General features: G+C 54.0%; 2 protein-coding genes across 6 annotated transcripts in view; one reads left to right on the forward strand and one right to left on the reverse strand.

Moving 5' to 3' along the window:
* Positions 1–1,162: 1,162 nt before the first annotated feature.
* Positions 1,163–16,596, forward strand: SEMA6C (semaphorin 6C). 5 transcript variants are annotated; one of them, XM_033197093.1, is made up of 20 exons: positions 1,165–1,788; positions 3,786–3,835; positions 5,573–5,744; positions 8,246–8,360; positions 8,655–8,718; positions 8,876–8,932; positions 9,611–9,712; positions 9,936–10,026; positions 10,237–10,356; positions 10,531–10,619; positions 11,250–11,467; positions 11,750–11,881; positions 12,169–12,321; positions 12,564–12,737; positions 13,022–13,168; positions 13,454–13,531; positions 13,643–13,698; positions 13,873–13,917; positions 14,249–14,344; positions 14,787–16,596. In XM_033197093.1, the coding sequence occupies exons 3-20, from the start codon at positions 5,627–5,629 to the stop codon at positions 15,818–15,820; spliced, it is 2,889 nt and encodes a 962-aa protein (XP_033052984.1). In that variant the 5' UTR covers positions 1,165–1,788; positions 3,786–3,835; positions 5,573–5,626; the 3' UTR covers positions 15,821–16,596. The 5 variants fall into 5 exon arrangements, with proteins under 5 accessions (XP_033052986.1, XP_033052984.1, XP_033052983.1 ...); XM_033197092.1 differs by having other exon boundaries at positions 1,165–1,784; XM_033197095.1 differs by lacking the exon at positions 10,237–10,356 and having other exon boundaries at positions 1,163–1,784.
* Positions 16,597–19,077: 2,481 nt separating this feature from the next.
* Positions 19,078–23,689, reverse strand: part of GABPB2 (GA binding protein transcription factor subunit beta 2) — a 76,603-nt gene continuing 71,991 nt past the window's right edge. Inside the window, exon 10 of the mRNA XM_033195209.1 lies at positions 19,078–20,053. Coding sequence (XP_033051100.1) covers positions 20,015–20,053 — 39 coding nt within the window. The 3' untranslated portion in view covers positions 19,078–20,014. The remainder of the gene's footprint in view (positions 20,054–23,689) is intronic.

Genomic DNA, 23,689 nt, shown 5'->3' on the forward strand with positions numbered 1-23,689 from the left:
GCCTTTAAAACAACCCCAACTGTCTGACAGTTTGCTGAATTGCCTTGGGCCCACGATCTCTCCACAGTTAATCCTGTGTAGATATTGTCCCGGTTTATCTTCTTCTATTGTTTTAGATCTGACTTTACTGAGTTACTGTTCATCCTACTGTTTCACCTGGCTTTAAATCTCTGTCTCTGTCTCTGTCTTCTCTTTCTCTCTCTGTGTGTGTGTATATATGTGTGTGCACATGTGTGTGTATGTTTAGGTCTCTTTTTAGGTCTCTTGTGTACTCATTGTGGGGCTTAGCCTAGTTGTCGATGCTCCCCTCCCTGATCACAGTCCAGTTAAGGCTGGCCTAAAAGTGGCAAACCCTTTTCCCCTCCTTTCCTCTAGTCCAGAGTCCAAGATGTGGGTAGAAGTGTTCAGTCAGATAAAACTATCTGAGAATGCCAGTGTCTCCCAGGCCACCCACTTTCCTGGAGAATTTTGAGAATGTCTTTTGTCCCAGCCCCACATAGAGAAGAATCCTACCAGGCAATACCAAGCAAGGTACCAAGCAATCCTGTCTGTAGTAGCTTTATTCTTCCTCCTCACTGACATTCCCAGGGGCTTTATGAAGGGTGGGGAGGGAGAAGGGGCAGTTCTGCTGTTTGGAGGGATGTCAGGGTCCTCTGAGAAAGGTGGGACATATATCTGGGGGCAGTAAGGCTGTGTGGGTCTTAGATTTGCTTTCTCAGTAAGGCTTTCTCAGGTCTTAGATTTGCTACTCTGTGTCTTTCTCTGAGTCAATTAGTCTTGATTTCCACATCTGTTTTGCCTTCAGCCTCTCTCACCTGCCCTCTTCCATTACCCAACAGCCTGACTGCTAGCTAGTTCTTGCCATAGTGGCCCAAACTCATGCTGCTTTGTAGAGGTGGGAGGGGAGGAGATCATGGAAACAAGGGAAACCTCCTGCTGATACCTTCCTTTCCTTTCCCAGGCCTCCAGCCCCCACGCGCTTGCTAGGCCTCCTTATCGGGGTCAGGACGAACCAGAGGAGGCCTACGGGGAGAAATAAGGAGACAGAGGGAAAAAGCATTGAGAGGAGCAACGGAGAGTTGGGGGCAGAGTCAGGGAGATGCAGGAGGCTCCCTCGGAAGCAGGGTCGCCCTAACCGTATAGGAGGGGAAGGGAGGACGGATCGCGCAGGCTCTGACAACCCAGCCCAGCCCCACCAAGGCTCCAAGGTTTCCTGTCTCTTTCTTCTCCCAGCTCCTCTTCCTCTCTTGTGAAATTTCTCCCCAGAGCTTCTCCTGTGCTAGCCGATCTCTGCTTCTGTATGTATTTCTTCCTCTGCCCGGCGTCAGTGACTGTCCGTGGGTCTCTCCATCTCGCGTCTGTCTCTGGTCTCCAGTTCAGCCTCCCGGCCTGGCCCTCTTGGTGGACGGTGCTCCTGGCGCCCCTCCCCGGGCGGCACTATTGGCGGAGAGGTGACGAGAAGGCGGTGTCTAGCCGCCCTCCAAGGGCAGGATTAGTCGCGGCGACCCAAAGGCGGGCAGGAGGTGGGCCCGGCTGGGAGGCGGGCGGGGCCACTGGGGCCGAGCCCAGAGCCCCGGGCGGTCGCATTGTTTTCTTCCGCGGATCCGCGGCTGGACTCGGACCCAGGGCTCTCCCCACAGCGCCCTGGACCCCAAATTCGAGCGCCATCCAATTCGGACCCTCATCGCATCTCGCCTGAGTGCAACCACGGACTGCGAACTCAGCGCAGCGCGTGGCCGCTGGCCGTCCGCGGCGATCTCCATCACGCTGACCCGAATCCTGGAGCAAGTACCCGGGGCAGGGAAGGGGCTGCGGAGAGGCGGGGAGGGAGCAGGAGGGCGCGGTCGGCCGGGGCCAAGCTTCTGAAGCGCCAGGGGACCAGGGAGGGTGTCGGCGCCCAGTGTGCCTGGCTGACGGAGAGGGTCAACGAAATTGGGGTGCAGGGAAGAAGGAGGCACGGTAGCCGAGTCCCGTAACTGTACTGGTGGGAGCAGAGTCTGGGCACCTCATTCAACTGGGCTTTCTTCAAGTCGCATACAGCTGGATTGGGAAGCGCGAAAAGGGATTATTTGAGGCGCGCACCGTAGAGAGGGTGGAAAACCTGGCCCCTTGCTTTCCCGGCAGGGAAACTAGAGATCCGAGACCCGCGGAGAACTAGACCCTCCTGACGTCCCTGAAGGGATGGGAAGAGGGACGCATCGTTCTGGACTTTGTGTCACGGGTGCTCCTCTGTCCTTGTGCAAGCCGGAATCTGAGCACCCTCTGAAGGGTTGGCTCGTGCAAAGAGGCGGCGAATGGGGTCCCCGAGCAACCTCGGTCCCAGCGCCTATCTCCTTCCTTCAGCCCGCTCGGCCGGGGGCTTTGTTAGACTGAGGTCTCCCAAGGAGGATATCTGAGCTGGCAACTGCCTCCTAAGCCCACGGACCCCACTCAGCGCCGGCCTCAGGCCCGCCCTCGTCGGTTCTCAGCCTCTGGCCCTGTTTCCCTGGCCTGGGAGACCCGCCTCCGCTCCCCAACCCCCGCTCCCATCCCCTCTCCGTCTGCGCCTGCAGGCCCCTCCAGCCCCTCCTCCCGCTAACGTGGCTCTGGGACCCGGTCCCGGCCCAGACTCTGCTACCGGCCCCTCCTCGGAGCCCCGGATCCAGTGAGGGGGAGACACGTCGAGCCCCTGGCCCTAGGCCCACCTCTTTGGAGGCTCTAGACACCTGGATTGTCCTGGTTGGGGGTTGGGTGGGAAGGAGGGTAGGTGCTGAGTGTGGGGCTAAGGGCTAAGAGTGGGGGAAATGGCTTGGAGAAAGGAAGGCTCTGGTTCCACAGGCTCCTTGGCGCGACCCTGCTCCCTCTGAGGAAGGTGGACTGGGGCGGGCGACCAGCCCAAAGGCTTCCTGCTATTGTCCCCAGCCCAGTCTCCCCTTCTCCATCCCTTCCACAGCTCTGGTAGACTCTGGCTATGACCCCAATCACTCCCCAGAGGTGGCTTCGGGGCCAGGAGAGAGAAGGGCTGTTTCCTCTTCCCAGCAAGGGGAGGATCTGGAAAGGGGAGTCAGCCAGGTCTCTCCCATGTGCTTCAGATGGGGGGTGTGAAGCAGCTCGGATTCTTCCAGGGCAGAGTGATCTTTTCTGCAGGCCAGGAGTTGAGGAGCCGACCAGATGCTGCTCCCCAAAAACAGCTACAAGAAGCCCTCTTAAAGATGTATCATAGTTGAGTCTAGAGGACCAAGGCAAAGGCCAGCCAAGCGTTTTTAGAGGCTGGACTAATCCAGCCTAAAGTGGGGTGTGAGTGTGTGTGTGTGTGTGTGTGTGTGTATAGAGTGGGTGGAAGGGAGGCACAGCCTGCTCTCTCAGGGAGGAAGGAAAGGGCCGAGGGTGCTTGCTATCAGATCATTTTGCCTGGAAATGAAGAGCATGTAAATGAGATGCAAATTAGCCTCTATTGTCCCTAGCTAAGGCGCTTTTGCTAAGAAGGCTGTTGGATTCTGAGGGCTTTAACATGGGAGTGGTCGCCATGCCCCACAAACTCTCCCAGTGACCCCCTTTGCCAAGGTAGTTCTAGGAGTTTCTAGAAAGGGGCCATCCCCTTCCCCTACATCTCTGGGCATGAAGCTACCAGCACCTTTGTAACCAAACTATTAAGAAGTGTCATCAGCTTCCTCCCATTTTCAAGGCAGCATCTCCCCTACCCAAGCCTCAGCAGACTTTTCTTGAATTTTTACATTTACTTGTAAGGGATGTGGTAAGGGGAGTGTAACACAGTCTCTTCCCTCCTTTGTCCTGTCTTCCATCAGGTCAGAGGTTTCCTATCCCACTCAAGCCCCCAAAGGAGTCACCACCCCAGGTAAGGAAAGGGCAGCAACTCCTGAGGGCACAGGGTGGAAGCAGGCATGAGCAGGGAGCAAGAAGAGGGGCTGGCTCTCCTCCCCACTTGCCAGAGACCAAAGTTGTTTCCAGGGTGAAGATACCAGTTGCTCAGGGCAACTTGGAGGCAGGGGGGTGGTGGGAAGAGCAGGTTGGGGAGGACAGAGACAAGCTATGTCCCTTTCTCTTCCTTTCTCTTCCCCTGGGAACAACAGTATCCGGAAACCTGTCAGGGGAGGGAGGAAGGCCCAGCCTTTCAACACCAGAGGGTCGTTAGCTAGCTGCTACTCTGCCCCTGGGGAAGGGGGGGGTCATCATTAGGTGTTCCTACTCTCTTTCCTCCTCCAGCTCTCTTGGGACCCCACCTGACGTCAGCCTCCCCACCAGTGATGCTGGATTGGGGGTGGGGGGACACTTGGGTCCTGGCTCCAAGTGTAGAATTACTGGGGAGATGGAAGGGGGCTTGGCATGGAAGCTTAGGGTCTGTTTTAGGGGACACGGTGGGATGGGCAACTAAGGATTGGTAAAGGAAAGTTATCTGTTCACAAAAGAGAGGATTCTCACCCTTCTTGACCTGATTTTTGGAGCCAACCAAGCCCCTCACTTCAATTTTAGGGGAAAGCAGGAAGCTGGTATGTACCTCCTACTGTGGGCCCCAGACAGGGTCATTTGGCTGAGGGAGGCTGATGGGTGGAAGACCTGTCTCACCATCTCTTCCACCATATCCATCTTTTCCTGGACTTTGGGCTACAATTACCTGCCTATCACTGAATTATTTATATTTTAATTTCAGAGGCAGCGGATGAGGGAAGGAAGGGAAAGAGGAGCACGTTTAGCCATTTTGCTTCACTAGTCCCTTGTACCCCTGGTTTCTCACAGGGGGTGGGTCTGCTTTTCCCCACTCAAGTACATGCACTGGTTCTTAGAAGCCAGGGAAGGAGCAGGGGGCTAGAGAGCCTGGAGGGGGTGGCACAGTGGTCGGGCAGACAGCTGCAGCCAGAGCTAAATTTAGCCTCTGATCTGGCTTTGATGCACATTCATTTTTGGTGAAGACGGTCCCCCCCACCAACTCTCCTCCCTACTCAGTTTCTTCCCTAGCAGTGAAAAGGGCCCCCGGAGCTTGAGCTTAGACCAGGACAGTGACCTCTAGGCTGCTTCCCCCAACTCTTATCTTCCTCAACTCTCGAAAGGACAGTGGCAGCCACACAGCTGCCCCCGCCTAGGCGCAGTGCCTGCATTGCTCCCAGAGTGCCGTGGGGTGTCTGGGAGGGAGGGGGAGTCAGACATGGTGCTCTCTTCCTCCTCCCAGTGCCAAGGAGTCACTATTTATAATTTTAAGGCTTCAGTCTCTAATTATAGCTGAGAAGGGGTTAGCAAGAGGGGGGCCAGGAGGTGTCACCTACTGAATGTCCCAGACCCAGTCAGGAGAGAAGAGGAAAAGCTGAGTGAGAAGGCTGAGGGGCAGGGGCGGGTGTGTCCTGTCCTTACCTGGGGTCATGCATGCAGGCCTCACAGCAGCCAGTTTGGGCCAGTTGGAGAGGGAAGGACCTTGAGTGACAATGACAGCTGGCTGGGACTGGGGCAGTGCTGGAGAGAGGGTTCTTTTCCCCCACCCCACAGGGTCTTCTGGGGATAGACCAGCAGAGGAGCCTGCTGGCTTGTGTCAGGGGAGAGGGAACTTGGCTCCTCCCCCACTTTTCCCTGTCTCCCCTTTCAGGGCCGGCATATGGGTGAGGGGGCACCCCCTGGGGCCTGAGCTGCCCCACACAGGATGCCCCGTGCCCCCCACTTCATGCCCTTGCTGCTGCTGCTGCTGCTGCTCTCACTTCCCCATACTCAGGCTGCCTTTCCCCAGGACCCCCTCCCTCTGTTGATCTCTGACCTTCAAGGTGAGTGCCCAGTACCTACCTTGCCCCATCTCTGTGAACAGTTAGAGACTGAGACCCCCCCTGTGTGGGAGGCAAGATGCAAGCAGGCTCCCAGCCTCAAGGAAGCTGACAGCCAGACCAGCAAAAGGAAGCAAACAGGTAGAGTGAGCTGACACCTCCTGCCAGCTGCTTCTCATTCCTGGGCCTGGTTTCTTCACTTACAGGCAGCATCGTGTGGACGTTAAGAGCGTGGACTCTCAGCTAGACCAAACCTTAGCAGGTCTGAATCCCTGCTAAGCTGCTCACTAGCTGTATGACCTTGATTAAGTTACTTAACCTTTCTTTGTCTCAGTCTCCTCAGCTGTAAAATGAATATAATAGCATTCTGAGCCAGTGGTGGGTACTCAGGAGGCTGAGGCAGGAAGATCACTTAAGCCCAGGATGTAGTGCTCTGTGATGGTGCCTGTGATTAGCCACTGCAGTCCAGCCTGAGCAACACAACCAGAGTCCTCCCACCCCCTAACCCCCACCCCATCTCTTTAAAAAAAAAAAAAAAAGGCAGATAAAAAAAAAAAAAAGTCGCCAGGCACGGTGGCTCACGCCTGTAATCCCAGCACTTTGGGAGGCCAAGACGGGTGGATCACCTGAGGTCAGGAGTCGGAGACCTGGCTGACTAACATGGTGGAACCCCGTTTCTACTAAAAATACAAAAAATTAGCCGGGCTTGGTAGCGTGCGCCTGTAACCCCAGCTACTCGGGAGGCTAAGGTGGGAGAATAGCTTGAACCCAGGAGGTGGAGGTTGCAGTGAGCCGAGATTGCACCATGGCACTCCAGTTTGGGCAACGAGAGTGAAGCTCCATCTCAAAAAACAAAAAACAAAACAGTCTTCTACCTCATGGAATTATTTAGGGATTAAATGAGGTTATACATGTAAAGTGCTGAGAACACGGTATGGCACAAATAAATGCTTTATATGTGTTTGCTGTTATTCTTAGCTACATAGAGAAGGCCTAATACTAGTTCAGTGGTTCCCAGCACCTCTTACCCACCTGTCTACCACTGGTACCACCAATAAGCCCACCATGATAGAAAGCATAAACCCACTTTTTCTGAGAAGAACCTTTATCTATTTGCAGTTCCTGTTATATTTGTAGGATTTAGAGTAATTTTAAGGACGGAGGAATTGCAGTTGGGTTACTGGGAGTAATTGTTGAGGGATATATAAGAATAGCAAGGCCGGGCGCGGTGGCTCAAGCCTGTAATCCCAGCACTTTGGGAGGCCGAGACGGGCGGATCACGAGGTCAGGAGATCGAGACCATCCTGGCTAACATGGTGAAACCCCGTCTCTACTAAAAAATACAAAAAACTAGCCGGGCGAGGTGGCGGGCGCCTGTAGTCCCAGCTACTCGGGAGGCTGAGGCAGGAGAATGGCATGAATCCGGGAGGCGGAGCTTGCAGTGAGCTGAGATCCGGCCACTGCACTCCAGCCTGGGTGACAGAGCAAGACTCCGTCTCAAAAAAAAAAAAAAAAAAAAAAAAAAAAGAATAGCAAACACTCCTATGTGCTAGAAGCAACTCCAAGCACATTATAAATTTTTTTTTTTTTTTTTTGAGACGGAGTCTTGCACTGTTGCCCAGGCTGGAGTGCAGTGGTGCGATCTCGGCTCCCTGCAAGCTCCGCCTCCTGGGTTCATGCCATTCTCCTCCCTCAGCCTGCCGAGTAGCTAGGACTATAGGCACCCGCCACCATGCCCGGCTATTTTTTGTACTTTTAGTAGAGACGGGGTTTTACCGTGTTAGCCAGGATGGTCTCGATCTCCTGACCTTGTGATCCACCCGCCTTGACCTCCCAAAATGCTGGGATTACAGGTGTGAGCCACCGCGCCCGGCCAAGCACATTGTAAATGTTAAATCATTTATCCCTGAACTCTGGCTATCCTTTGACCACTGATGACTGTGATTTCCACCATGATCAGGCGAGATGGATGCTGGAGGTGAGGTGGTCAGAGGAGGCAGAAACCTTGGAGGGCAGAGGTGGCCTGTGAAGAGCCTTGAGGGGAGGGTGCAGAGGGCTGGGAAAACGGAATGAATAAATGCTCCAGTGGGACAGTGCACAAAGTGGGAGTGAAAGGAAATTGCTAGCCGTAAGGCAGTTCCAAGAAGGGACTAGGCTCAACTCTGGAGGCAGACAGACCTGGATCTGAATCCTGATATCTGCCACTTCCGAGCTAAATGAGCAAATTCCTAAATGACTTTTAGCCTCAGGCTCCTCATCTGTAAAATGGGGCCAAAGCTACCTCATAGACCATGTGTTAAATGAGACAATGCATGTGAAGTGCTAACACTGTATTTGGCAGAGATTAAGTACTCAGTGTTATTGGTATTAAGAATAGCTTTTGGGCACTCTAACCTCACACATCCACTGTGTCCGCTGCTGGGTTTCATCTGGTTGGAGAGGGTGTTGGGGAATTTGTGGTATCCTGGCTGGCCCTCAGCACCCTACCTCTCTGTGTCCTCTAGGTTTTTCCCCATTATCCTGGTTTCGGGGCCTGGAGGATGATGCTGTGGCTGCAGAACTTGGGCTGGACTTTCAGAGATTCCTGACCTTGAACCGGACCTTGCTAGTGGCTGCCCGGTAAACTGGCCGTGGCACAGTTGTGGGGCAGACATGCATGCTCCTGGGCAGACATGGGACCTGCATGGCCACTGCAGCATCTTGCAGGGGACACATGCAGGTGCACAAGCCACGGGGCGTGGACATGCTTGGACCCAGAGCACAAATGCCAAGGCATGGAGGAAGTGGGGAGGGGAGGGGCAGAAGGTCTGCACTGTTTGTCCCTGAACAGCTGACTGTGGGTAAGGTGGGGGCTAAGGAGCTCAGCTGGGGTGCCTTGACTAGGCTTTGATCCCTACTTACCTACCCCTTCAGGGATCACGTTTTCTCCTTCGATCTTCAAGCCCAAGAAGAAGGGGAAGGGCTGGTGCCCAATAAGGTGAGGGGCTGTGTGGGAAGAGGTGCAGACATGGAGATGAGGCTGGGAAAGGTCTAATGGGGGTCAGGTGGGTGGGAAGAAGAATCCAAAAGGAGCCATAATGTCAGGAGGGAACCCAGTTGCCCCATGATTTTCCCTCTTCAACGTCTCCCTTTAGTATCTAACATGGAGAAGCCAAGATGTGGAGAACTGTGCTGTACGGGGAAAGCTGACGGTAAGGAGTGAGACAAGAATGTGGAGGGAAGGAGAGGATTACTCTGCCCCTAGTCCCTGTCCAACTGGTCCTCTACTATGCCAAATTTCCTTCACACTTTTTCTATACCAGGCCACAGGGGAAAATAGGAAGGAAAGAGAATTCCCGATTTTCAGTTTATCTTTCATGCCTCACAGAAAAGAAAAGTGAGGCTCAGAGAGGCCAAAGGATTTGCCTAAGGCCAGAGGGCCAGCAAACAGCTTACTTGGGACTTTATCTCACATTGCTCTGTTGTGCTCAAGAGGAGTAGCCCACCTTTCTTTCTTTTTTTTTTTTTTGAGACGGAGTCTCAGTCTGCCGCCCAGGCTGGAGTGCAATGGCAGGATCTTGTCTCACTGCAACCTCCGCCTCTGTGGTTCAAGTGATTCTCCTGCCTCAGCCTCCCAAGTAGCTGGGATTACAGGCGCACATTGCCACGCCTGGCTAATTTTTTGTATTTTAGTAGAAACGGGGTTTCACCGTGTTGCCCAGGCTGGTCTTGAACTCCTAAGCTCAGGCAATCTGCCCACCTTGGCCTCCCAAAGTGCTAGGATTACAGGCGTGAGCCACCACGCCCGCCCTGTAAGCCCACCTTTCTATTACCTCCTGGTCTCAGTCCCAGGACCCTCTGTCACTGACCTAGAATTTTGGGTTCTCTAGGACGAGTGCTACAACTATATTCGTGTTCTTGTTCCCTGGGACTCCCAGACGCTCCTTGCCTGTGGAACGAACTCATTCAGTCCTGTGTGCCGCAGCTATGGGGTACAACAGACAGGGTGGGGGTTAGGATGGGAGTTGGGGGAACCCCAAGATGGGCAATTGGTTTGATGGGAAAGGACCAGGAACTGGGGTAGGGGAATGGGAGTGCCCAGAATTCAAGGGTCCAGAGGGGCTGGGGAGGAGGCAACAGGACAGGAGGGAATAGGCTGTGGAGCCAGACTCCAAGACCCTGAAGATTCTAGGCATCTGCTCCCTCTGTCCCCAGATAACTTCGCTGCAGCAGGAGGGTGAGGAACTGAGTGGGCAGGCTCGATGCCCCTTTGATGCCACCCAGTCCAACGTGGCCGTCTTTGCAGGTGGGCAGCCGGGCATGTGAGAAGAAAGCATGTGGCTGGAGGGAACTCCTGCCTTAGCTCCTCTCCCAGTGGGTCTTTTCCCCATTCCCCTGAGTGGAGGGTTGAGGTAGGGGCCAGGGCCAGGCCTAGGTAGGGGTGCGGGAGGCCCTAGAAGAGGCAGGATACAGATCCCTAAGCCCTCCCCTGACCCCACTCCATCCATCCCTCCAGAGGGCAGCCTATACTCAGCCACAGCTGCGGATTTCCAGGCCAGTGATGCTGTAGTTTACAGAAGCCTTGGGCCCCAGCCCCCACTCCGCTCCGCCAAGTACGACTCCAAGTGGCTCCGAGGTCAGGGCGGGCCTGGGGAAAGGAGACTGTTCCTGGCGGGGAGGACTGTGGTGGGGAGCAGGCAGATGGTGTGGTAATGTGTACGTATGCAATGGGGAGAGTGATGTGGGGCCAGGAGCTTCTGAGCAGGTACAGATACTCTTCTATACCCTTTCCTGTCATTCCCCATCTTAGAGCCACACTTTGTCCATGCCTTGGAGCATGGAGACCATGTCTACTTCTTCTTCCGCGAGGTCTCTGTGGAGGATGCTCGGCTGGGGAGGGTAAGGAGGTGGGCATCAGGGTGGGTAGCTGGAGGGTTCTACTGGATCCTGAGAAGCCAGTCTGAGTGGGAAGAGAGCTCCTGACCATAATCTCCACAAAGCAATTCTCTGGACTCTCACCCCTCAACTTGGAATAGCCCTGAGCCGTCTGCCCCCACATCCTGCTTATCCCTCACCCTTGACCCAAATTGTCCTACCATGCCACACCCTTCATTCACTGTGCCCCTCACATTGCTCCCTTGGTGCTTTTTTTTTTTTTGAGACAGAGTCCTGCTCTGTCACCCAGGCTGGAGTGCAGTGGCATGATCTGGGCTTACTGCAAGCTCCGCCTCCTGGGTTCACGCCATTCTCCTGCCTCAGTCTCCCGAGTAGCTGGGACTACAGGTGCCCGCCACCATGCCCGGCTAATTTTTTTGTATTTTGAGTAGAGATGGGGTTTCACTGTGTTAGCCAGGATGGTCTCGATCTCCTGACCTCGTGATCCACCCACCTCAGTCTCCCAAAGTGTTGGGATTACAGGCGTGAGCCACCACGCCCGGCCCCTTGGTGCTCTTAACTCACTACACTCCTTGCACGCAGCTGGCCCTGTGGGTCTGTCTCACCATTGTCTACTCCACTCTCCTCCCCTAGGTGCAGTTCTCCCGCGTAGCCCGAGTATGTAAACGTGACATGGGTGGCTCGCCTCGGGCCTTGGACCGCCACTGGACATCCTTCCTGAAGCTGCGGCTCAACTGCTCTGTCCCTGGGGACTCTACTTTCTATTTTGACGTTTTACAGGCCTTGACTGGGCCTGTGAACCTGCATGGCCGCTCTGCTCTCTTTGGGGTCTTCACCACCCAGACCAATAGGTTGGTACTAGGCTGACTAGTGTGACCCAATCTGTCCCCTGCCTCACCAGCCTCCAAACTCCCCTTTCACAGCCTACTGATGGGGGCAGTTAAGGGAACCTCGGAGCAAAGCCACTTTGCTGTGTCGCCCACCATTTTTTCTCCTAGTGTGGCACCCAGTGGCTGCCTCACTGCCTCAGTCTCTACCTCCTAACGTGGTGTGAAGGGTGCCACCACTTCTTCCTGGGGGAAGTTGTGCAGTTCCTTTCAACACCTATCCTGCATCTTTTCTGGCTCCTCCAGCATCCCTGGCTCTGCCGTCTGCGCCTTCTACCTGGATGAGATTGAGCGTGGATTTGAGGGCAAGTTCAAGGAGCAGAGGAGTCTGGATGGGGCCTGGACTCCTGTGTCTGAGGACAGGGTCCCCTCACCCAGGTACCCAGGATGGAAAATGGCTTTTGTGGGGGCATAAGCAAGCAGCATCTGCCCCCAAGATGGGATTGTGAGGAGTGAGTGAGATGTCTAAGGCCTCAAGGTGAGAAGCTATAGCGGGGTGGCAGCGGGGCCAAAGAGCTGCGGCAGGGAAGGGGAGCAGTGCTGTGAGTGTCTGTGTGGAGGGGGAGCAAGGCTTTCCAGTCAGGTTTGGGAGCAGTAGGGGGCACAGAGGTTAACTGAGCTCCAGCTCCCAGTCCCAAGGTAGCCCCTTCCCATTCACCCACCAGGCCAGGATCCTGTGCAGGAGTAGGGGGAGCTGCCTTGTTCTCCTCTTCTCGAGACCTCCCTGATGATGTCCTGACCTTCATCAAGGCTCACCCGCTGCTGGACCCCGCTGTACCACCTGCCACCCATCAGCCTCTACTCACTCTCACTAGCAGGTATGGTGCTGAAAAACACTGACCACTGCCCCCATTCTCAGCCACCCTCCTCTTTCTTTGACCCAATAAGGTAAACCACATTGGCGAGAGGAAGAACTTGTGAAAGTAGAAGGGAGAGCTAAGAAGGGAATCCTGGGGCCTGGGGGAAGGGCACAGGCACAGCTACCAGGACAGCTGGGCTCTCCTTGAAATGCTCAGGCTTCCACTAGACAGGTTCCCTGACCTGAGGCCCTTTCCTCCAGGGCCCTACTGACCCAAGTAGCTGTGGATGGCATGGCTGGTCCTCACAGTAACATCACAGTCATGTTCCTTGGCTCCAACGATGGGACAGTGCTGAAGGTGCTGCCCCCAGGTGGGCGATCCGGGGGACCTGAGCCCATCCTCCTGGAAGAGATTGATGCCTACAGCCCTGCCCGGTGAGGCCTTTGGAGGGGAGGCTCCCTGCAGAGCAGGGATGGGATGGGAGGTAGCAGCGGCAGATGTGGGAATAGGTTGGAAACATCAAAAACATTGGCTTTTGCAGGGTGGGAGCTCTGGGTTAGAGAGGCTTGGCGAGAAGACTGGACAGTGTGGTAGGGCAGGGCAGTTCCATGGGTTATGCTCAGTTGCTTGTGCGCCTCCCCACTTTCTGTTCTTCCACTCATGCAGGGAAAAGGTAGCCTCATCTGTCCATCTCTGGTTCCTTTTGGCCTCACCCTAGGTGCAGTGGGAAGCGGGCAGCCCAAACAGCACGACGGATCATAGGGCTGGAGCTGGACACTGAGGGTCACAGGCTCTTTGTGGCTTTTTCTGGCTGTATTGTCTACCTCCCTCTCAGCCGGTGTGCCCGGCATGGGGCCTGTCAGAGGTGAGAGGGGCCTGAGGCCAGGCCCTGTGTGGGCAAGCTCCCCGGGCCAGCAAGAGCACAGAAACGAAGGTCTTTGGGGTGGCAGGGAAACACAGGGGATGGCTGCGGGGTGCGTAGGTACCTCAAGCATTCTGAAGGTGGGCAGCAACCAGGGTGTGGAGAGACTGAGGTGGACTGGAGAGAATGAGGCTGGGAGACTCCTGTAAGCCAGGGTGGAAAGAGGCAGCAGAATGGAAAATGACTGGAGTAGAAGGGGATACAGCCTCACACACCTGTTTTCCCTAGGAGCTGTTTGGCTTCTCAGGACCCATACTGTGGATGGCATAGCTCCAGGGGCTGTGTGGATATCAGGGGACCTGGTAGGTAAGTGACAGGTCCTTGGGCTTCCCGAGCATAAAATTCCCCACCACTAAGAGCTGAGGGCCAGAGTGGGACAAGGTGCAGAATTCTAGAGCCACTTCGTTTTCCTCCTAGGACTGATGTGGATCAGGCTGGCAACCAGGAATCCATGGAGCATGGTGACTGCCAAGGTAAACAGAAGAGGCGGCTGTGGTTGCCGCCAAAGCTGCACATGGCCACAATGGCCACAGACACCATCCCAGGCTTGGGCTTTTGTCCTTCTTTCCTTCTGTGGCACAGTCACCCCATCAGTTCTTCATGAAGCTTCTCCTTCCCCACATCTTCACCCTCTCCCTTCTTCATAGACGGAGCTACTGGAAGTCAGTCTGGCCCTGGGGATTCTGCTTATGGTGAGTCCTCTTGTCCCAACTTCACCTTCCCTTGCTCAGCCCACATACCTGAGTGTATGTCCTGTGGTAGCAGCAGAGCAGCATTCTGAATACCCTGGGAGTATGGGAAGAAGGTCGGCATCCTCCAGATACCCAGCATGTAGCTCAGTACTTGGCACACAATAGGGTACTTTTTGAACAAATAAATCAATGTCCTGCATGATTGAGCCCTCCCCCAGGCCCAGAAGAAACTAGAGGCTGGCGTTCCACAGGAGGGAGGAAGGACCCCTGGAAGGGTGTCAGGGGTAGAGATTAGGAGCCTCACTGGCTCTGACCTGGTCTTTGCCACCAGTGCTTCCGGGTCCTGGCCCTTCCCCTGGGACCCCCAGTCCCCCCAGTGATGCCCACCCCCGGCCCCAGTCTTCCACTCTTGGAGCTCACACTCGGGGTAAGAGGGCTACTTGGGAGGGACAGGAGTGAAGTGTGGGGCTGCTGATTCTCGGAGCGTTCTAAGCCCCTCACTGACTGGTGTTTGGTGCTCACTAACGCCTGTTTGGAGCCTCCCCTCCCCAGAACTGGGCATCCCAGCCCCAAGTCCTCCTGCACGAGCAGTTTTTGGCAGTTGCTCTTGGCATGGCTACAGAGGCCAGAAGTGGGATGGGGAATCCCTAGGCCCGAGCTCTGGCCTGAGTGTGAGGGGTAGTGCGTGGGCTGTATGCTGAGGGGTCAGGGGAGGTGAATCCTGAGGATGGTGAAGGCTGTGGGAGTGAGGCTGAGTAGCAGCGGGAGGGATGATGATGTCAGGCCTGGGAACTGCCGGCGCCTCTGGGCCTAGGTGCCCCGCACCGCCTCCCCTTGGCTGAGCCTCCCTCCTCCCTCTCGGTCGGCAGGCGTGCGCCGGGACCTGCCCCCAGCCTCGGCCTCCCGCTCCGTCCCCATCCCACTCCTCCTGGCCAGTGTGGCCGCAGCTTTTGCCCTGGGCGCCTCAGTCTCTGGCTTCCTGGTCTCCTGTGCTTGTCGCCGCGCCCACCGACGTCGGGGCAAGGACATCGAGACTCCGGGGCTCCCGCGCCCTCTCTCCCTCCGCAGTTTGGCCCGGCTCCACGGTGGGGGCCCAGAGCCCCCGCCGCCGTCCAAGGACGGGGACGCGGTGCAGACGCCGCAGCTCTACACCACCTTCCTGCCGCCTCCGGAGGGCGTGCCCCCGCCGGAGCTGGCCTGCCTGCCCACCCCCGAGTCCACGCCGGAGCTGCCGGTCAAGCACCTCCGGGCCGCCGGGGACCCCTGGGAGTGGAACCAGAACAGGAACAACGCCAAGGAGGGCCCGGGCCGCTCACGGGGCGGGCACGCGGCGGGCGGGCCTGCGCCCCGCGTGCTGGTGAGGCCGCCGCCGCCCGGCTGTCCCGGGCAGGCCGTGGAAGTCACCACTCTGGAGGAACTGCTGCGCTACCTGCACGGCCCGCAGCCTCCCAGAAAGGGGGCCGAGCCCCCCGCCCCTTTAACCTCGCGGATGCTTCCGCCAGAGCCCGCCCCCTCCCTCTTGGGCTGCCCCAGCCCCAGGTCCCACGAGTGCGCCCCGCCGCTGAGGCTGGACGTGCCCCCCGAGGGCAGGTGCGCCTCTGCCCCCGCCCGGCCCGCGCTCTCCGCCCCCGCTCCCCGGCTGGGCGTCGGCGGAGGCCGGAGGTTACCTTTCTCCGGCCACCGGGCCCCCCCTGCCCTGCTCACTCGAGTCCCCTCGGGAGGTCCCTCCAGGTACTCCGGGGGTCCCGGGAGGCACCTCTTGTACCCGGGCCGGCCGGAGGGCTACCGGGGCCGCGCCCTGAAGAGGGTGGACATCGAGAAGCCCCAGTTGTCCCCGAAGCCTCCCTTCGTCGGGCCCTCCTCCCGCCAGGCCGTCCCGAACGGCGGCCGTTTCAACTTTTAAAGGGAGCAGCCCACAGCCTCCAGCGTGGGGGGCGCCCGAGTCCTTTCGGCCGCGAGCTGGACGCTCTTCAGGACGTCTCACCGCCCCCTCGCCCCGCACCTCCAGCCTTCCCGACTCGAAGAGTCTCCCGAGGCCCCTTTTCGCCTCGGGTTTATTTATTGACTGTCTTTCCCCCTGTCCTCGAGAGAGGAGTGGGAGGTGAGAAGCCCGTCCCCTCAGTGAGCCAGCATTTCGGGGGGAGCTGGCGGACTCCCACTCCCCGCTCCCTTCCAGCCAAGCTGCCTTAACTCGCCCCTCGGGGCTCCCGCACAGACTGGGCCCCGGGCGGGCCGCGCGCGCTGTGTCCAGAGTCCTCGGGCCTCCCGGGTCTGGGACGTGCCTCTCCTACTGTGTAGGAGCCTCCGCTTCCCAATACAGCCGTGTCCGCAGCCGCTGCCTGACTTTACTCGGGCAGGGGAGGGCGGCAGTCGGTCGGCTCGCTCTGGGCGCCCTCGCCCTCTGCCTTTATCTGGGCCCTGGGCTCTCCCGGGTAAGGGGATGGCTGCGGTCTCGCCGCGGGGGGAGTCTGGAAAGGTTTCCTAAAGGAGACGAGCGAACTAATGGTGTCGAGGTGAGCCAGGGCCCAGGAGACCCCGTAAAGTTTAGTTGGGGCTGGGGAAGGCCCTCGGAGCTCATTTCCGGATCGAGGTAAGAGGAACTTTCTTAAAGGCCTAGTCTATGGGATGGGGAGGCGGAGGGAATTTTTTGAGAAATAAAATGAAGCTACAGCGTACGTTACTTGAAGTTCCATATCAGAAAATCTTGTCCTGAGGAGAATTTGGCTGGAAGATTTTGGGTCGCATGAGGGGTAGGCTGCAAAAAAACAGCAAAGGATTCGGCCCTGTCAGAGGCAAGGGTCTGCCCCCAGCTCTTCCCTAAGGCGAGGCCCCCGCGGAGAGCTGGACCGGGGACGAGAGCGCGCGCGGCGTCACACGCACACTTAGCCACCCCCAAAGAAGCCGCTGCCGCGCTCGAGCTCCGCGCGCTCAGGACCAGGTAGCGTGTGGCTGTCGTGATGCTCCCTTTGCTCCGGTTGGGACTGGCTGCGGATATCTGTCCATTATCCCCGACACCAATGAGAGGGACGAACAGGACAGGACCACCTGCACCGCCCACCACCCTCGCGCTAACGACGCTTAAGCCCTAACACAGGAGGCAGCTGGTGCGAATTTTTTTTTTTTTTGGAGACAGGGTCTTGTTCTGTCACCCAGGCTGGAGTGCAGAGGCCTGATCTCGGCTCACTGCAACCTCCGTCTCCCAGGCTCAAGCATTTCTCGTGCCTCAGCCTCCCAAGTAGCAGAGATTTCAGACATGCATCACCACGTCCGGTAATTTTTGTATTTTTAGTAGAAACGGGGTTTCATAATGTTGGTCAGGCTGGTCTTGAACTCCTAGACCTCGTGATCCGCCCGCCTCGGCCTCCCAAAGTGATGGGATTACAGGCGTGAGCCAAAGTGCCCGGCCAAGCTGATGCGAATTTACAAATGGGGTTTTTCACCCTCATTGGCTGCAATGTCCGCCCAGTTCGAGCCCCACATTCTCCCGCTGGCGCCGCCTGGGGGCCGAGCCAACCCTTGCTGCTAAGGAAGCCTCACCAGTCCCCTTCCCGTTTACCACCTAAATGTCCTTGGCGGGAAACTGCTGAGAACAATTTGATGGAAGAAACATGAAGTTGTTTCTAGTTCCGCGCTTTATTATTTGTGATCATGACTGGTCAAAACTTCGCCCGGAGCCTCCATTTGTTCATCTGAAAAATGGGTTTGAGAAGCTCAAGTACTAGAATGTGAAAACGCTTTCTAAAGGCAAAGGCATGGTGGTATCTTGTGAGATAGTAATTTCTTCAGACTAGCGCATAAGCTATTCCTATTCCTAACTTTGCGATCTGTTTTCACTAGGCAATCTCTTTCCCTTTGTATCCTTATGCTTTTCATCTATAGATTTTACCCTCAGGTTTTTTTTTTTTTTTTTTTTTTTTTTTTTTATGCTCTCTGAACATTACTCCCATTTCAGTTAAGCTTGTCTGGCCAAATTTGGTTGTCCTCCAGAGTCTGACCTCTTTTTGCTTGGCGCTTGTTTCACCAGGTTGAAGTGGTCCTTTAGGTCTCAGTTTTTCCCGTATGGGGTGCCTTACTTAAACCAAGGTGCCTCGGGGCCAGTGCTAGTTTCCTAGATACTGGAGGAAAGCAAGCAAGGAAGGAGTAGAGAATTCAGTCACTTGACTTCATTATCCTCTTCAAACCGAGATTTTATTTTTTTTTTATTTTTTTTTTTTTTGAGACGGAGTCTCGCTCTGTCGCCCGGCCTGGAGTGCAGTGGCCGGATCTCAGCTCACTGCAAGCTCCGCCTCCCGGGTTTACCGCCATTCTCCTGCCTCAGCCTCCCGAGTAGCTGGGACTACAGGCGCCCGCCACCTCGCCCGGCTATTTTTTTCTATTTTTTAGTAGAGACGGGGTTTCACAGTGTTAGCCAGGATGGTCTCGATCTCCTGACCTCGTGATCCGCCCGTCTCGGCCTCCCAAAGTGCTGGGATTACAGGCTTGAGCCACCGCGCCCGGCCTCAAACCGAGATTTTAAAGCAAGGACAAGGAAAAATTTCAAGGCTGCAGTCTTTCACAGTCCTCTGAGGGACAAAACTCAAATATAGTTCTTGCCTTGAAGGTGGTCACAAACAAAAAGGGTAAATGATCCTAAGGTTTACATATAGACCTAAAAGAGAGATACATACAATGGAAATTTAATCTTGTAATTCTTTGCAGGCAGCAGTAATTTATAGGTTAAAGTCCTGGTTGTAGTTTAATTATAAAGTATGTTCATTTATTAGTATTTATCACTATGGTGACTTCTTTAGCCAAAGAGTATCTAAACTGAACTCTCAGAGCTAACAGAAGTAACTATGTTGCAGTGAGAGCAACAGTCCTGGGTCTCTACCGCTTGTTTTCTATGTGACCTTGGCAATTCAACCAACCTCTTTGAGGCTGTTTTTTTGGTAAGGAATGGAAAGAACATATGGCAACAGGGATTTGTAAAGTGCCATATGAATATATATATTTAAATTAAGTGCTTTGTGAGAACTCCAAATATGCAGTTCATTAATACAGATACCTCTCCCTGATAGAGAGTAGTGAATAATAAATTAGGAGGATGAATTCAAATAAATGATCCCTGACCATAGAAGGATAAATATGACCTCAATAAATCTAATACTTTTTTTTTTTTTAATCATACTGTTAGCTCAGTTTTTGTCTTTAGGAAACCAGAATGTGCCAACAGGAGGATAGAATCATCATCCTCAGGGATTTCTAAGCTGATTTCTCAGAGGCATCCTGGGAGGTTATGGAGAAACCAGGGCCCCAGCAGTCAGATTCCATCAGTTTGTGTAAGGCTTTGGGGACTTGAAACACAGAAAGTTCCACAGCCACAGAGCTTGAAAATCTGTTCAGCATCTTGGGTTCTTTGGGGGCTAAGTCACAAGGGCCTGAGCTATTACTGTCTCTCAGGTTTTTAACTCCTTGATGTCACTGTCCCATCCATGAGAACCACACAGGTATGTGTCACTCTCTGCTACTTAATCCAGCAGTTGACCCTTCAGAACTGTTGGCTCATAAGAATATAAGGTTATATGTATGAGAGTAAGGTTCAAGTACATGGATAAAATATGAAGCCTATAAATCTAAAAGATCACCTACCTTTACCAGGTGTATCGGACAGGGTCTCAACAGGAAACAACATTCTCAAAATAATGAAGGGCTATTTTTAAAGGTATGGGCAAAAGATAGATAGGTCAGTAACTGGAGGCTAATAACTCTATTAGGCCTAAAAGGATAAAAGGAGTTATTGGTTTCTAGGTCCTGGAGGGGGATAGTGCCTTGAGAGAAGCAGTGACTTTTTTTTTTTTTGAGATACAGTCACACGCTGGAGTGCAGTGGTGTGATCTCAGCTCACCAAAACTTCTGCCTCCCAGGTTCAAGTGATTTTCGTGCCTCCGCTTCCTGAGTAGCTGAGATTACAGGAGTGAACCACTGCACCTGGCAGATGTCAGTACATTGACTTCAGTCTTTTCTCTTCCCCCAGTCTCCTGTCAGGGCTCCCTATTGGCTGAATCCAACTGGATGCCAAAGCACAGGAAGCCCATTGATGTTCATATAGGTCAGTCTCCTAGGACAGAGAACAGGCTACAGAATACAGGAGTGTAATCTGGAAGGAAAGAAAGAAAACATCCAGCATACCTAGAGATGAAGACCCTATTCATTCCCCACAAGAGAGATTATTTTTTACTCTTCTTGCTCAAGTATTGCTGGCCAGAAACTCTATGCAGATACCCCCAAATTAGTTTTGGAGCAAAATTTACTATGGGGAGCTTATAGGAAATGCTGCTTGGATCATATTTTTCTTCTCAGTTTCTTTCATTATTATTTTTTTTTTTGAGACGGAGTCTTGCTCTGTTGCCCAGGCTGGAGTGCAGTGGCGCCATCTCCACCTCCCGGGTTCAAGCGATTCTCCCGCCTCAGCCTCCCGAGTAGCTGGGATTACAGGGATGTGCCACCATGCCCGGCTAATTTTTGTATTTTCAGTAGAGACGAGGTTTCACTATGTTGGCCAGGCTGGTTTCGAACTCCCAACCACAGGTGATCTGCCCCAGTTTGGCAGCTTTTTTTTTTTTTTTTTTTTTTTTTTTTGAGGCGGAGTCTCGCTCTGTCGCCCAGACTGGAGTGCAGTGGCCGGATCTCAGCTCACTGCAAGCTCCGCCTCCCGGGTTTATGCCATTCTCCTGCCTCAGCCTCCGAGTAGCTGGGACTACAGGCGCCCGCCACCTCGCCCGGCTAGTTTTTGTATTTTAGTAGAGACGGGGTTTCACCATGTTAGCCAGGATGGTCTCGATCTCCTGACCTCGTGATCCGCCCGTCTCGGCCTCCCAAAGTGCTGGGATTACAGGCTTGAGCCACCGCGCCCGGCCAGCTTTTTTTTTTTTTGAGACGGAGTCTCGCTCGGTCACCCAGGCTGGAGTGCAGTGGCGCAATCTTGGCTCACTGCAAGCTCTGCCTCCTGCCTCAGCCTCTTGAGTAGCTGGGACTACAGGCGCCTGCCACCATGCCCGGTTAATTTTTATATTTTTAGTAGAGATGGGTTTTCACCATGTTAGCCAGGATGGTCTCAATCTCCTGACCTCGTGATCTGCCTGCCTCGGCCTCCCAAAGTGCTGGGATTACAGGTGTGAGCCACTGTGCCTAGCCCTCAGTTTCTTAAATGCAAATCTGAGATGAATTAAGCTGCCCAAGGCTAGTGAATAAAATAGCATTCTGACAAAAGGGAAACCACAGAGGAAAGTATACTAATTAACTCAATGCAGAAATTGTAATTTTAGAAGGAACAATTTTAGCCCGGGGTGCCATGGCTCACGCCTGTAATCCCAACAGTTTGGGAAGGTAAGGCAGGTGGGTCCCTTGAGCTCAGGAGTTCAAGACCAGTCTGGACAACATGACAAAACCCTATCTCTACCAAAAATACAAAAATTAGCCGGGCATGGTGGTGCGCACCTGTAGTCCCAGCTTCTCGGGAGGCTGAGGCAGGAGTATTGCTTGAGCCCTGGAGGTCGAAGGTCGAGGCTGCAGTGAGTCAAGATCATGCCATTGTTGGCCGGGCGCCGTGGCTCAAGCCTGTAATCCCAGCACTTTGGGAGGCCGAGACGGGCGGATCACGAGGTCAGGAGATCGAGACCATCCTGGCTAACACAGTGAAACCCCGTCTCTACTAAAAATACAAAAACTAGCTGGGCGAGGTGGCGGGCGCCTGTAGTCCCAGCTACTCGGGAGGCTGAGGCAGGAGAATGGCGCGAACCCGGGAGGCGGAGCTTGCAGTGAGCTGAGATCCGGCCACTACACTCCAGTCCGGCGACAGAGCGAGACTCCACCTCAAAAAAAAAAAAAAAAAGATCATGCCATTGCACTCCAGCCTGGGCAATAGAGTGAGACCCTGTCTTTAAAAAGAAAAAAAAATGCCGGGTGCGGTGGCTCACGCCTGTAATCCCAGCACTTTGGGAGGCCAAGACAGGCGGATCACGAGGTCAGGTGATCAAGACCATCCTGGCTAACACAGTGAAACCCGGTCTGTACTAAAAATACAAAAAATTAGCCAGGTGTGGTGTTGGGCGCCTGTAGTCCCAGCTATTTGGGAGGCTGAGGCAGGAGAATGGCGTGAACCTGGGAGGTAGAGCTTGCAGTGAGCTGAGATTGCGCCAGTGCACTCCAGCCTGGGCGACAGAGCGAGACTCTATCTCAAAAAAAAAAAAAAAAAAAAGGACAATTTTTACAAGTGTGTGACTCTGCAAAGTCAACCTATTTTTACAACTGTATGATGAGGATAATACCCACCTTGCAAGATGGGTATTTATATGCATATGCAGAGTACTTAGCACATTGCCATACATGTAGCAAAATCTATTTTTTTTTTTTTTGAGACGGAGTCTCGCTCTGTCGCCCAGGCTGGAGTGCAGTGGTCAGATCTCAGCTCACTGCAAGCTCCTTCTCCCAGGTTTACGCCATTCTCCTGCCTCAACCTCCCGAGTAGCTGGGACTACAGGCGCCCGCCACCTCACCCGGCTAGTTTTTTGTATTTTTTAGTAGAGACGGGGTTTCACCGTGTTAGCCAGGATGGTCTTGATCTCCTGACCTTGTGATCCACCCATCTCGGCCTCCCAAAGTGCTGGGATTACAGGCTTGAGCCACTGCGCCTGGCCCGTAGCAAAATCTTAAAGCATGGTGGCTATTGTTATTATTTATAATATTGGGCCCTATCTCAAACTTTCCTTTCCTTTACAGCACTACCCTTAAACTTTAGGACTGGTTATAGGAGCAGACTGCAACCCCACACTTTTGTTCAGAAGTCTCCTGTAGTCTTAACTTACTCTATTACCTATCAGATGTCTTACACAAGACTTACATAGTTGTAGTTATCACTAGATTGCTCCCACTTCAGCCTTCACCTGTATTTTTTACCTATTGATCTCCTTGGAGTAGAGGGTTCTTTTTCACAGAGGAAGGAACTCTTAGGAAAGTTGCCCTAGTTCATGATATTTCCCATTATTTAAGAGTATCACCCAGCCAGGCACAGTAGCTCACGCCTGTAATCCCAACACTTTGGGAGGCCAATGCGGGTGGATCACCTGAGGTCAGGAATTTGAGACCAGCCTGGACAACATGGTGAAACCCCGTCTCTACTAAACATACAAAAATTAGCTGGGTGTAGTAGTGCATGCCTATAATCCCAGTTACTAGGGAGGTTGAGGCAGGAGAATCACTTGAACCTGGGAGGCAGAGGCTGCAGTGAGCCGAGATTGTGCCACTGCACTCCAGCCTGGGCAACAGCGTGAGACTCCATCTCAAAAAAAAAAAAAAAAGTATCACCCATCAGAGAACTCTAGGTTCCTATCTCTCCAGTTCCCCCCAACTTTCCCATCTTGATAATTTCTCTCACCAGGATTTAATTCAACAAGATTTTTAGTTCTTTGGTTCTTAAGGCTCCTCAAGTTCCTGCCTTTTTTTCCATCAGCACAGCCAAGACTATATATATTGCTTAAGTGCCTGCCAGAATTACCTTCTATTAGTTGAATATGTGCACAGGATTTGCTGACTATATGTATTTACCAAAAAGAAATTATCTGCATATACCCTAGTACATGGTAGGTAACCAATTTCCTAAATATTGACTTTGAGAACTTGCTGGAGATTCCAGTCGCTGAACACAGATGCTTATATGTCCTTAACTTTGGACAGGCTCAAAGCTAATTTTGTAAAGAAAGGTATCCTTCTTGCCAACAAAACAGCTTTTCAGAAC

Source organism: Trachypithecus francoisi, unplaced genomic scaffold (genome assembly GCF_009764315.1).
Source record: "Trachypithecus francoisi isolate TF-2019V2 unplaced genomic scaffold, Tfra_2.0 Lachesis_group5, whole genome shotgun sequence".
In the NCBI taxonomy this organism is placed as follows: Eukaryota; Metazoa; Chordata; class Mammalia; order Primates; family Cercopithecidae; genus Trachypithecus; species Trachypithecus francoisi.